This window comes from Saccopteryx bilineata, chromosome 2, assembly GCF_036850765.1.
Source record: "Saccopteryx bilineata isolate mSacBil1 chromosome 2, mSacBil1_pri_phased_curated, whole genome shotgun sequence".
Classification (NCBI taxonomy): Eukaryota; Metazoa; Chordata; class Mammalia; order Chiroptera; family Emballonuridae; genus Saccopteryx; species Saccopteryx bilineata.
Genome location: NC_089491.1, coordinates 75,512,457 through 75,526,866, shown reverse-complemented (window position 1 = coordinate 75,526,866; position 14,410 = coordinate 75,512,457). Strand labels below are relative to the sequence as shown.

Below are 14,410 nucleotides of genomic sequence, written 5' to 3'. Positions count from 1 at the left end.
CATTCTCTATTCAGATATTCTCTTTTCTTTACTTGTAGTCTCAGAAATACTTTTCTTGTTTTTGTTTTTGTCAACCAACTAAATTACAAATGTTATATTTAATTATTCCATTTTGTAATATTGTAGCATCTAATACCTCACACCAATGGAGGTATTTTTTTTCTTAAAGTGTAATGTTTGGCATAGTAGCAAGATGCAATATTGTCTGTTCATCATTGGATACGATTTATAAAGTTCGTAGAGCTATAGGAAGTAGTTTCTTCCCCCAAAATATGTATTTAAAACTTTTTTTAATTGTAAAGTAAGACTTATTTGTAGGGGATTTGGAAAAACAAAGTGTCAAATGTAAATAAGAAAACAATATCACCTGTAATTCTATCACATAGAGATAAGTTTTGTTAATATTTGGCTATATTTTAAGCCAGTTTATTTTCTACTTGTTTTATGAATTTCTTAGGCATATTTTTGCACTAAATTGGGCTTATGTGATATATGCTATTTTGTAAATTATTTTCTTTACTTTTGTCTTTCATTTACAATATAATGGCATTGTACCATGCCATTCAGTTTCTACTCTGTAATGACTGCATACTATACCACCCTTTGGCTCTACTCTCGGTTTTTAAGTGTCTACTTTGCTCATGGATATTTAGGTAGTTTCCAAGTTTTGATATAATAAATAAATAAATAATGAACATCATTGCATGCAACTCTGGTGCTTAAATCTGATTATTTTATTTCTCTGGTACCTAGCATAAAATCATCAAATAGATGTTCATTGAAATTTAATTAAAAGAATAAATACATTTCTACTGTAGAATTACTGAGTTAAACATTATATCCATTTCTAAGGCTTTTACTAAATATTGGCACAGAACCCACAAAGGTCTTATCGATCAACATTCTCACTAGCAGTGCCTGAGTGGTTTATTTAACGTCTCTGTCATACCTATAATAAATGTACCACATGGCTCCATAAGCAATTCTGAAACATGTCCTCTGAAATATTTTTAAGTAACAGTGACTCTATGGCCTGTGCTTCTACCCACACACCTCTTTTTTTTCATTTATGTTTCATTTGAACCACTGGGCATCACACCATAGCTTTTTCTCCCCATGAACCAGGACAGCTCCATTTTATTGTGAAGGAAATGGGAAATAAAGATGCTACTTCAGGGATTGTGCCAAGCTTTCTGGTAAAGGTATAGCCTACCTGGTCTCTTTTTATAAATAACTTCTAAACTTTCCCCTCTTCAATGAGGTTTACCTCAAGGCAAACCGAGGAAGAGAAACCTTGGTCTTTCTGCATTTAGATGGCGGACCGTATTCCCCGCCTCTCCTTGTCCTCTGGGCACAGGCCCACGCTGTTTCCTTGTCTCAGCACAGTCATTATGGATTGATGTCCTGAAGTGAAAGTATCAGATTTCTAGCTCTTAAACTCATCCTACACACTAGATCTGGTAGCTTTTCATTTATTATAAACAGTATTATTATTTTACACAGATATGTGGTCATTTTTCATGTTGTCTTTCAGCTTCCACCCCAACATTTTAATGAAAAGCAGAAATTTCCCAGTTTACCTAAAGTTTTCACTCTCAGTGTTTTGTTTTGCTTGACAGTCTCACTGAAGTGTAATGGGTGTGGTGACCACCTTTGCTGACCATCCAACAATGAGTTCAGTCCTTGTGTCTGAAGAACTTTTCGATGTCCAGATTTTTGTAAATCTATACATTTTTTAAAAAATATTAAAGTCTAAAACCCTCTGAATAATAAAGAAACCTAGAAACTGTAAGGGGTAATATAAGGCTAGTCAACATAATGTATTCTGATCAAAGCCCAGTCAGTGGACTGTCTCTAAGCTAAATGTTCCTACATATGCATGTTCACTCTTTGGTCTGTATCAGGCTCACGCCAAAGAGGCAAAGTTAACAGAAGTTTCCCTACTGTCTTCATTGCACCTTGCGTTTTCTTCTGCCAAAATGAATCCAATAACATCTGTACAGCAGCTTGATAATGTAAAAAAATAAAGATTTTTAAACTGTGGTTATAGCTTTTTAAGTACCTGGTAATAAAGATACCTTACCTTTAAATACTAGAAAAATAAGAGAAGCCCACAAGTGATGCCTTGGACCTGTGAGGATTCATTTAGACTTGCTTACAAGTCTGGCAGATAAATAAGAAAGACATGTAAGGAATATATTAAAAAAATTGAACTTTATAATATTTTGAGAAAATTTAATTCTTTGTTAAACAGAGAGAAATATGTTTTGCTAAATTATAGGAATAGCATAGTACATATATTTTAATATAGTGTTAGGCTGTACTGAAAATAATGGCTTCCAAAAATTTAAGAATTCTTCTATGTGCCTATATAATCTATTTGAAATAGTTGTGTACCATTAAGTGTCACTGTAAAGAAGAATAGAAATTTTTAAAAAGAATATGATATGTTTTTTTATGTAGGCTATAGTAATATGATTTGTAACTTTAATCTAGTCAAGCATATTGGAAAAGCTAACATACTGCTCTACTATATGTGAAAAAGGAGCAGGTGTCCCAGACAGGCAGGTGTTAAGGTGACTGTTTGAGCTTGCCCTAGATCACTAGTTGACTTCAGTGAAGTTCCACTAACAGGTGTCTCACTGATGGGAGTGCCATGTGACATTTATCCTGGGAGCGACTTGGATGACAGGCTGCTACAGACTGAGGAAGGGGTCTTTGCTTTGATGAAGAAATTGCCAAAACTCATGTCTCATTAGTGTTTCCTAAGGTTCTTTGGAAGTGAACAACAGTTTAATTAAGGGCTGACGTAAACACATTTCTGCACACTTTCCCTGCAGCATTTTATCACATTAGAATTGATCAAAATTGTTGCCTTGGGCTGACTTGAACAGATATACATCTGGAGCGCCATTTGTGCAAGCTGCCGATGAGTCGAGTACATACGCTGTACTTCACGGCAACACTCTTCCTTTGTAGATGCAATTACCTTGTTGGGAGAAGAGTTGATCTAACTCTTTATTTGCTTAAGCCTTTATCTCTTTGAAGTGATGCTGTGAAATGAATGACATATCAGGGTTTAGGATGTATATAAGTCACAGTGCTAAAAAACATCGTAGTATATCTAGTAAAAATAATGTGATAATTTGATTTTGCAAAATACTAATTTAAAGGTATGCTTAAGTCTGAATGAACCAATTTAGCTTTATATGAACAACCTGCTTGAAATTTTTCTTACATGGTGATTTTTAAATTAGGCATTTAACTATACAAATGGTTTCTAAAGCCATAACTAATTTTCCAATTATAAATCATAAACACTGAAGACTATCAGTGTAAATATTTATTTTTAGATTAATTTTTTAGACTTCTTTTTTTAGTTTAATCTTCTGTCATTAACAAGAATCCTTTCCATAGTCTGATATTATCGTGACTGCAATTAGTTAATGACTTTTTTTATTTAACGTCTGTCTTCTCTGCTGAACTGTAAGCATCACCAGGGCAGGGAACAGGTGGTCTTATTTAACATCTTGAACTTTATGCCTCGCCATAGTGTCTCATGGTCATTAGAAACTCAGTGACTGATTTTGTTTTCTCTCTTCACTTTTGATTCAATTACTTCTTGTCTTGTGTTATCTATTCATGCAACATGCATTTTAACATAGATTGACTATGGTTATTTTGCTCATCCGATACTACTAGTTATCTTTTTTGTGTGTGTGACAGAGACAGAAAGAGACAGAGAGGGACAGATAGGGACACACAGACCAGAAGGGAAGGAGATGAGAAGTATCAATTCTTCATTGCAGCACCTTAGTTTTTCATTGATTGCTTTCTCATATGTACCTTGACTGGGGGGGGGGGGAGGCTACAGCAGAGTGAGTGACCCCTTGCTCAAGCCAGCCACCTTGGGCTCAAGCTTATGAGCCTGCTCAAACCAGATGAACCCACGCTCAAACCAGATGAGCCCATGCTCAAGCTGGTGACCTTGGGGTTTTGAACCTGGGTCCTCCGTGTCCCAGTCCGATGTTCTATCCATTGTGCCTGCCCCTTGTCAGGCTATACTACTAGTTATCATTCTACCATATAGTTGCTTATATGCAAGAGATTCTAAAATAAACTGCCTAGTCTACCTTTTTTTAATTCTAGATTTCTAAAAATTCTTCTTCCCCAATAGCATGTTCTTCCAGCCTCCGCATATTTATGTCTTTGATCAAGATATCTTCTATAGGATGTGTTTAGTCAACTGGAAAATATATGTGTGTGTGTGTGTGTACCTATATATCTATGTATGAATTGTATGGATTAAACAAATATAAAATAATAATGAAAAAAGACATCAAGTAATATAAAATGCAAACACAAGATCATTCAGGAGATCTAGACCTCCGACATTCTTAGGAAGGGTACTTACAGAGAAAATAAATGAAATTGGTTCAGTGGATAAAATATTATTCTATAGATGGAATAAAAAAGTGAAGAGACATGGAAGTTTTTTAGCCTTAGGGAATGTCATGCTCAAGGAAGAGGACAGAGTTAGAAGCACATTCTTTTGGTTTCTTCCTCCCCCAGGAGCCCATAAGTAAAGGTTTAAATAAAATGGAATGGCAAGGAAAAATTTATATCAAAATGTGGTGCCGTGATAGATTTTGATATGAGGAAGATATTCTGAAGATGATTTCAATTACTGTTTTTATAATGAACCACAATGTGGAAGGCCTGGGAAGGAGACCTGGCAGGAAATTCTTGATTCAACCAGGTGCACATGAAAGGGGCCTAGTGGAAGCTACAAGAACAGAAAAAAATATAGCACTTTGAGAATGTTTTTTTCCTTCTAATATGAATCCACTTATAAATTGTTACTTTCAAAATAATATCAAAGTTCTTTGTGTGATTTCAAGCCCTCACTGCTCTCTGCCTCACTGGTACCTTCGGCCTCCGTCCCACCAGCAGACATCCCAGCTAATCCTTTCCTATCTCGCTGCTCTTTCCACTTCTTTATTTCATGTCTTATCCAATTTTTGCACCATAATGTATCTGTTATTATTTAACTTATTGTATGTTTATATATTATTTAGCTTTATTATTTTTCAACTTATTTTCAACTGATTCTTTTTATATATTATTTTATCTATTTATATATTATTATTCCTGTTGGGGGGACAGTAGAGTGTGAAAAGCATGACATTTGTTTTTCTCCACAGAAAGGTCATTTAAAAACCATCTCTTCTATATATTTGTTCCGCAAACATCTTTTTTCTGTAGCATATGAGTGCATTAAAAATAGAAATGATATCATTTTTTTCAGTTTGGCATGAGGTCTGCTAGACTGTAGACATGGGACATAAAATTAAAATAAAAACAATGCAATTTTATTCATGATTTGAATATAATGGCTAGAAACTCTACCCTTACTTCTCTCAAAAAATTGACCTATTATCTTTCTTCCCTCTTCCATCTAGAAAGATTTTTTTTCTTTGAGGGGAGCGTTCAGTTAGTGTCCTTCGAAGTACTTAGCATAGTGCCCTGCACATGTGTACCAGAATATCTTTATTGACTAATGGACTCCAAATTAATTTTATTTAATGGGAAAACACAGGCAAGTTAAGCCTACTTTCTAATACTACCATTCTTTATTTTTAAAGAAAATAGTTTAAGTATGGCCAGAGGACCTTCCCATTTGTATTTTTACTATTGCAAGTTATTTTTTTTTGTTGTTAAAGGAGGAAACAGTGCTTATTTCCTTTTACAACTTGGAGATTAAATTTTACTGTTTTTGCTGCATTGACCTCTATAGCTCCTCTGTGTTCTAAACATTAAGGTGCATGCCTAAAAGAACTGGGAAAATATATGTCCCTGTGATGATTACCTGACAAAGCCAAGTGTACCATTTTGACTAAGAAGATATAAAGGCTTTATTCCTGAAAAATTACATAATCACCTATATTCTTGAATTTTTATACAAATATCTTTAATGTATGTGCCCTTTACAATAAGGTACTTATGTAAATTGGACTGGTTTAAGGGAAATTCTGAAATAGTTAACAGTAGTTGCAGTAACAGTAGGCCTGTTTGATTTCCAGAAGTGACATAACTGGAATGGAAACTTATTCTGCTTCCCAAGCTCTGATCATATTTAATTGTTTTTAAATCTACAGTAAATCTTTATTACTTACACTAGGGAGTCTTTAGAAATTGACTTACACAAGTTAATTTTATTTGAAATATGTATTTAAGCACAGGTAAAGCAGAAAGTTGTCAAGTTACCCTTTTTAGTTTCTTTTCTAAGAGTAAATTTTGAATTAAAAATTTGAGAGGGAAACATCACATTATCTATAAATTGAGGGATGAAATAGATGTTTTTTTCAACTTCTAACAATAGATATGTCTAAGATTAGCATCCATCAGGTCAAAACCTGTATTTTTGTAGTATTACCGTTTAAAATCACATAGCTATCTTTGGCATTATGAAGACAATCTAGCTGAAATTAAATTTCTTTATTTTATTTATATATATTTTACCCTTTAATTTTATTTATGTATTTATTTATTTATTATTTTTTTACAGGGACAGAGAGAGAGTCAGAGACAGGGTTAGATAGGGGCAGACAGACAGGAACGGAGAGAGATGAGAAGCATCAATCATCAGTTTTTCGTTGTGACACCTGTTCATTGATTGCTTTCTCATATGTGCCTTGACCACGGGCCTTCAGCAGACCGAGTGCCCTTTGCTTGAGCCAGCAACCTTGGGTCCAACCTGGTGAGCTTTTGCTCAAACCAGATGAGCCTGCGCTCAAACTTGCGACCTCGGGGTCTTGAACCTGCACTGTCCACATCCCAGTCCAACGCTCTGTTCACTGTGCCACCGCCTGGTCAGGCATATTTTTAAATTTTTTAATGAAATATTTTTATTTTTAATTTATTGTGTTGACATGGGTTCAGGTATCCCACTCAGTGAAGTACCCTCCATACATCACACTGTGCCCTTTGTTTGTTTTTAATGGTTTTTTAACTTTTCTCTCCTCTTTTGGTAACAATATTAATTGCTATGGCTTCATTAATCATTTCCTTTTTTTTTTTTTTTTTTTGAGAAAGATATAAGAAAATGGTTCACTGACTTCCCAAAGTTCTGATAGGTTAGTGACAGTCACAAATGGTAGCTTATGGCTACAAATACACCCATTATATTTTTGTAGACTGTGATGTCTACTGTCTTTACAGTAGTGTATCCATTCTCTAATTTCCAGTGTGCTGAAAACACATGTTTAATTTTATTGGATCTCTTTACCAGTTTAGGACTTTTTTTCAAATGGTAAAACATAATGATATCTAGTTTCTTATACTGATAGCACCATGTAGTTTTTTTTTTCATGTAAAAATATTTGTTGATTAAAATGCACATTGTATACACACACACACACACACACACTATACATGTGATAAAATTTTTAGGTTATTCCTTTTAGAGATTTAAACTGAAATATTTATAGGTGAAATTATGTGATACCTGGGCATTGCTTCAAAGTAGTAGAGGGGAGGGCGTGTAGACAGGGTAAAGGTGAAATAAGACTGGCTGTCAGTTGACAATTGAGGCTGGGTGATGAGTTCATGAGCATCCATTACAATTTCTACTTATACATGTATTTAAAATTTTGATAATGAGAATATAAATTTTATAACTTATATGATTGTTAGAGAATATTTTACCATAAATTTGTAAGTCTGATAATAACCAGCACTACTCAAGGTATTGAAAACAGGGCCCATCTCTCTTACCAACTGGAGTGTTCTCCTTAATTCCCTGAATTCTCCTGAATTTCAGCTAAGTGCACAGTACAATCTTTTATTCACCTAAGATGATGGCCCTCTATATCAGTTATTAATTGAATTGGGTTAATTCTGTTTATCTATGGCAGCAATTTTTAATCTTTCTCATCTCATGGTACACTTAATCTAATTACTAAAATTCTGAAGCAAACCAAAAAATATATTTTTTCCAATCTGACCAAAAAATTATGTATAATTTTGATTCATTCACACTGGGCAGCTATTGTTGTGTTGGCTGTTGTAATTTTTTAAATTTGACAATCTAAGGGAATAGGAGTCAGTGCCCATGACTAAACAGTCAGGTATTTATCACATGTTTTAAAAATTCTTGTGGCACAACAGTTGAAAATCATTGATCTATGGTATTAGCTCTGTTTGCACTCTTATTTCAAGTTTTCATGATCTGTCTTTGGGCAGTATTAAATATTTGTGGAATGAGTGAATGATTGAATGGGTGCACCCCTGAATACTTCACCCATAATGGCACTTTCACTTGTTTGTATCCTCTCACTAGATTTTAAGCTTTATAGGGGCTGAAACAGAGTCTGTTATCTCCCCAGCAACTAGTGCAATGTCTGGAATAAACTAGGTCTTCAGTCAATATTTATGAATGAATATATTAATCTGTCTTCTTACGTGGTCCCCATGATTGCTGTCTCCATTTTGGCTAATTCATCCTCCCTGTACTTTCCGAAGGATTGCTCTGCACTGTAAATGTGATCCAAGTTCACCCGTCACTAGCCTTCCCCCTTCAGGGTAAGCGTTCTGACATTTGCACACAAAACCTATGGTCCCTTAGCCTGTGGGTCTTGCCAGCTGGTTACCTCCTTTCCTTATCTCAGTACTTCATTCCACAGACCGTTTGTGTTACTTGCATGTTTTATGGCCCTCTTTTTCAGAATGTTTCCTCTCTCTCAGTATGCCATCCCCATCCACATTTTAAAAATGGAGAAACTGGGGGCACTGTTTATCACTGGGGTGGGGGCTGAGGGGATCACCGCTTCTGTGAAGTGAGCTGGAGAAGTAGGTGCTCACACCACAACACCTCTACTCTCAACACACTACCCACTTCTCAACTGTCGACCCTTATTTTCTTATTTTTCTCTCCGCTGACACAGATTATCCCTCTAGCAGCAGTTACTTTTATTTTTAATATCCTTACTTTACTTGGCAAAGAGAGGGACCCAATAAATAATTGCAGAATGACCAAATTAAGGAATGTATTTTTTTTCTTGCCAAACAAGTAATGAGTTTTCCACAAAAGATGTGAAATCAATAATATACTTACCAGTGTACCCAAAGGTTGTTTCTCACATTTGCGCCAGGATTTCCTCTGGGTTTTTTTTCCCCCACAGTTTAGTCAGTACATGAAAATACAAACCCCTGAATCATAGAAATCTAAGACTAAAATGCTGAGGTAAAAGGGACCTTGGTGTAAGCCAAGGGGCCAATGGAAACGTGATACTTAGTTTTTCAGAAGCTCAAGATTTACTCATTAGTAAGAATCATTCTGATGATAATTGCAATGAGACAATGGGGACTGTTTCTGACATGTATTTCTAAGCGCCGACATAGCTAGATCTTTGACCCTCAGTATATATTTTGTAAAAGAGCCAAAATCCCAAAAATAATAAAATGTGGGAAATTAGATCTCTTGTTACGTTAATCTGAACCTTATAGCTGAAGAAAGTCATAACGCTGGGTTTTCTCCTCTTCCTTTGCAGATATGTCTTCTCCAACTACTATGAAGAAGCCTGAAAAGCCATTGTTCAGCTCTACATCTCCACAGGATTCTTCCCCAAGGTTGAGCACTTTCCCCCAGCACCACCATCCCGGAATACCTGGAGTTGCACACAGTGGTGAGAAGTTTCAAGCATAGAGGAGAAGCCTCCCTCTTGTTTACAGGGCCCAAATCCTCAAGGATGGAGCACAAGTTTTTATTATAATGATGGTGACCATATTTGCTCAGTCAAAAGAAGAAGTGTCAGAATCTAATGAAATATTTTTTCTTATCAATATGTGAGGAAATATTTTCAAAGCAATACAGTTAGATAATATTTATTTATCTATCTTTACATTGCCTTTGTTGGAAAGATTATAATAACAAGAAATTAGAAAATATGGAGTACCTGGTTTTTTTAAGTATAGCTTCAGGGTTGGTCTTAATTCTATATGTTTTACCAAGAAAAAGATGTGATTTCAGTATGTTGCTGAGTTTAGAGTATTTCTAGAGGCATTGAGATATATAGCTGCTATTTCTGTGTGTGTGTGTGTGTGTGTGTATAATTTTCTATAGGAAAATCAATATTTAACTATTTGGGAATGAAATTAAAAAAATAAGAGATACCTTTCTTTGACAATTGTTTAATACACAGTTTTTTCTGTGGGCTAATACACTTGATGTTATGTCTAATATCTTAATTTAAATAGGAAAAAGAATATGACATTTCACATATGTACTTTAAGTATTTAACAATTAATATTAAATCCTTCAAAAATTAAAAATGAGATTTAAAAATAAGCAATATAAAAATAAGCAATAACCTTCTAAGGTCTGTGTACAGATATGAGTGACAATCATGTTAAACTGAGCTGAGATTAAGAGCACTTCGACATGAAGTGAAAAGATGTCCAATCTAATTTAGGTGTTTGTATTTTTTTAAATTATACTTTCAGAAGTATATACTTCTTACATAAAGTGATATTTTAATAAGGAGCTTTAAGAATTATGGCAGTTGTTTTCTGCAGTGCTTTCTTGTGATGGAGGACACTGAAACTTCAGTGTGTGGAGAGGTTCTGTGAGGCGCTATTTAAAAGGTACTTTCTGGTGCCTCACCCCTGGATGTCCTCATGCAGAAGGTCTGTGGTTAGGCCCAGGAATCTTCATTGTAACAACAATTCAGAAGATTCTGGAATTGTGGGCATTGTTGGGGAAGTAATATTTCTTTAAAAAAATTTTTTTGCAGATAATTATAATGTTGGAGATAAATAATTACAGATGATTTTCATTTCTAGGTCATGGAAAGAATTTTTTTTCATATTTTTGATATATTATCTCATAAAACACTAAACATTTATCATATGCAATTTTCTATGGCTTGGATCAAAATATTAAATAGAAACAGACATTTAGTCTTTACTTCTACATACATTATACTGGTTGGTACTCTTAATTTGTACTTATGTGATTGTTTTCCTCAACATTATAGAGATAATAATCATGTAGTTATAGTCTTTCCCCGTTTTTCAAACTTAAGATTTATATTTTAGAAACCAAGTAATAAATAGCAGTCATACTAATGTTGAAAAGTTATAATATTATTAAACACTGCCCACATTGCAGATGTTTTATATATTATTTGCTTTTACAAAATATATAATTTTAGGTAAGTTAATGTCTGTATGAAAGTATAAATTCACATTTCCGTGGATTTTATTTTTGGTCTTACTTTAATATCTTTTAAGCTACATATAGTGAAAGTTAAGAGTGGGAAGAAAAATAAAGAATAGAACTATGATGTCAGAGAAATGGCAGCATGAGACATACTTCTGATCTCTCCCCTTAAAATTTCAATAAATTGAATAACTATAATGCAGAAAAGGAACCCCAGCTGGGCTTGTAGGCACTCCTGCAAGATCCATGCAACGAATGGACTGAAGGTGCTAGGGGTTGAAAAGGGGGGCAGAAGATAAAACATATCAGCAGTGGGCTCTGGAGAGGAGAGAATGCAGAGGACTACGTTTTTCTCTCTCCTTGCTGGACTCAGGAAGAGATTTTTATTCTGAGCCAGAAGAAATGTAGAAACTGGGGGGGAGGGGGAAGAACTGAACTAAGATGGGCACAGTCAGACACAGGGTTATCAAGGACTGCCTATGTTACTTGGCTTGCGAACAACCTGTGTGGGCCTGTGCTCAGCTTGCAGCACTTGCTCCACTGGTGAGCACCCAGCCCAAAGTACCTGGCTCTCTCTGTGAGGCATCATCCCCATCGGTGGGTGCTTAACCCACAAAGATCAGCCCACATGGCACTGTACACTCACCACAACCTATGCCAGTGCTGTACCAGTTGCCCACACTCTGCAGTGTCAGGGAAAACAAAAGTGTGCATCCCCAGCCTCCCAGATCTCACCTCCCTCTCCAAGCAGTATAAAGAGGGGTGGTGGTGGGCCCCCCATAGCTGACTTTCTGGGGCTGCTCTGTCTCCTGAAAGGTGGAAGTGCTCTGTATATGATTCCCCTGGTGGCTGAGATGTGGGGAAGAACAATGGGAAACCTGAAATCACCACTGTTAAAGCAGAAAAGCCAACTGCAAAGCAGCCCCCACTACACGCCCCACCCACCACTGTGATTCTGGCCCTGCCAACATCACTATGACAGTGGATATCTGCCCAAGAATTTCACAGAGCCAAAACTATAGTATAGCAAGAGCTACTGGAAAAAAAATCACTTCTTGTTAGGGTTCTTCTATTAATATTTTTTATATTTTTCCAAAATTAGAAGTGGGGAGGCAGTCAGACAGACTCCTGAGTGCACCCAAACGGGATCCACCCTGCATGCCCATCAGGGGGCGATGCTTTGCCCATCGGGGGCATTGCTGCCTTGTAGCTGGAGCCATTCTAGCACCTGAGGGGGAGGCCATGGAGCCATCCTCAGTGACTGGGCCAACTCTGCTCCCATGGAGCCTTGTCTGTGGGAGGGGGAGAGTGAGAAAGAGAGGAAGGAAAGGGGAAAGGGTGGAGAAGCAGATGGGTGCTTCTCCTTTGTGCCCTGACTGGGAATCAAACCCTAGACTTCCACACACCGGGCTGATGCTTTACTGCTGAGCCAACTGGCCAGGGCCCTTGTTAGAGTTATTAACAATACTGCTATCAAAAACCATCAAGGAAGGAGAAATCATACATCATGGAAACCCAAGATAGAGACATAGTTCAGATTGATAATCAAAAATCTCCAGAAAAAAAATTTTGATTACATGAAAACCTTGGAATTAAATGACAGAGAATTCAAAATTGAATTTCTAAAAAAATACAATGAGTTGCAAGAAAACACTGATAGACAATTTAATGAGCTCAAAATACAAATTAATGAACAAAAAGAGTACTTTACCAAGGAGATTGAAACTTTAAAAAAGAACCAAACAAAGATGAGAAACTCAATGTACGAACTGAAAAGTGAGGTTGCAAGTTTAGTTAATAGAATAGGCCAGATAGAGGAGAGAATCAGTGACATGGAAGACAGGAAACCAGAGATACTACAGAGAGAAGAAGAGAGAGACTCACAAAATAAAAAAAGGGAGAGCTCTACAAGAACTGTTTGACTCCATCAGAAAGAGCAATATAAAAATAATGGGTATATCAGAAGAAGAGAGGGAGAAGGGAACGGAAAACCTATTTAAACAAATAATTGATGAGAACTTCCCAAGCCTGTAGAAGGAGTTAGAGCCTCGAATCCTAGAAGCAAATAGAACACCGAGTTACCTTAATCCAAACAGACCTACTCCAGGGCACATCATAATGAAATTGTCACAAATCAGTGACAAAGAAAGAATCCTCAAGGCAGCTAAGAAAAAGAAGAATATACCACATAAGGGAAAGCTCATTAGGTTATCATCAGATTTCTGAGAAGAAATCCTAGAGTGGACCCAAACATTCAAAGTACTGAAAGAGAAGAATTACCAGCTAAGAATACTATATCCACCAAAGCTATCTTTCAAATATGAAAAAGAAATAAAAACTTTCACAGACAAACAGAAGTAGACAGAATATATCAACAGAAAACACCACTGTAGGAAATACTAAATGGGGTTATTTGACCAGACACAAAGAAGAAAACAAAACAAAACTACAAATAAAAGCTCCAACAAGATCACAATAAAAACAAGAATAATGTGTGACAACAATAACATAAAAGGGGAGGGTATAAATGTCAGCAATAGCAAAGGAGGATGGAGTGCAGAAGCACTCATATGATAATGGACTCTTACGACAAATTTTCTTTTAATAACCTAAAGGTAACCACCCACAAAAATGCCACTACTAAAACATGTAGCTTATAAAAAGAAGAAGCAGGGAAAAGTATGGAATACCACCACACAAAAACAACTGACAGAAAAACGAAAGAGAAGAACAAAACGAGACACAGACCTATCAGAAAACAATACATAAAATGGCTATAGGAAACCGTGAAGTGTCAATAATTACCCTAAACTCACTAATAAAGAGACATAGAGTAGCATATTGGATCAAAAAGCAAAACCCAATCATATGCTGCCTTCAAGAGACACATTTAAGCTTCAAGGACAAAAGTAGGCTCAATGTGAAAGGTTGAAAAACAATTCTCCAAGCAAATAATACCCAAAGAAAAGCAAGTGTAGCCATATTCATATCTGACAATGCTGACTTTAAGACAACAAAGGTAACAAGAGACAAAGATAGTCATTTCATAATGATAAAGGTGACATTGTATCAAAAAGACATAACGCTGCTTAATATATTCGCACCAAGTCAGGGAGCACTAAAATATATCAGACATCTACTAACTGACCTAAAAATAGAAACAGACAAAAACATATTTATACTTAAAGA

The 14,410-nt window shown here is 35.8% G+C and overlaps 1 protein-coding gene across 11 annotated transcripts in view; it reads left to right on the top strand.

Moving 5' to 3' along the window:
- Nucleotides 1-14,410, top strand: part of NFIB (nuclear factor I B) — a 241,171-nt gene that overhangs the window by 189,544 nt on the left and 37,217 nt on the right. For all 11 annotated transcript variants that reach the window (XM_066257269.1, XM_066257264.1, XM_066257268.1 and 8 more), the window contains one exon: nt 9,552-9,686. In XM_066257269.1, the coding sequence (XP_066113366.1) occupies nt 9,552-9,686 (135 nt within the window). The remainder of the gene's footprint in view (nt 1-9,551; nt 9,687-14,410) is intronic.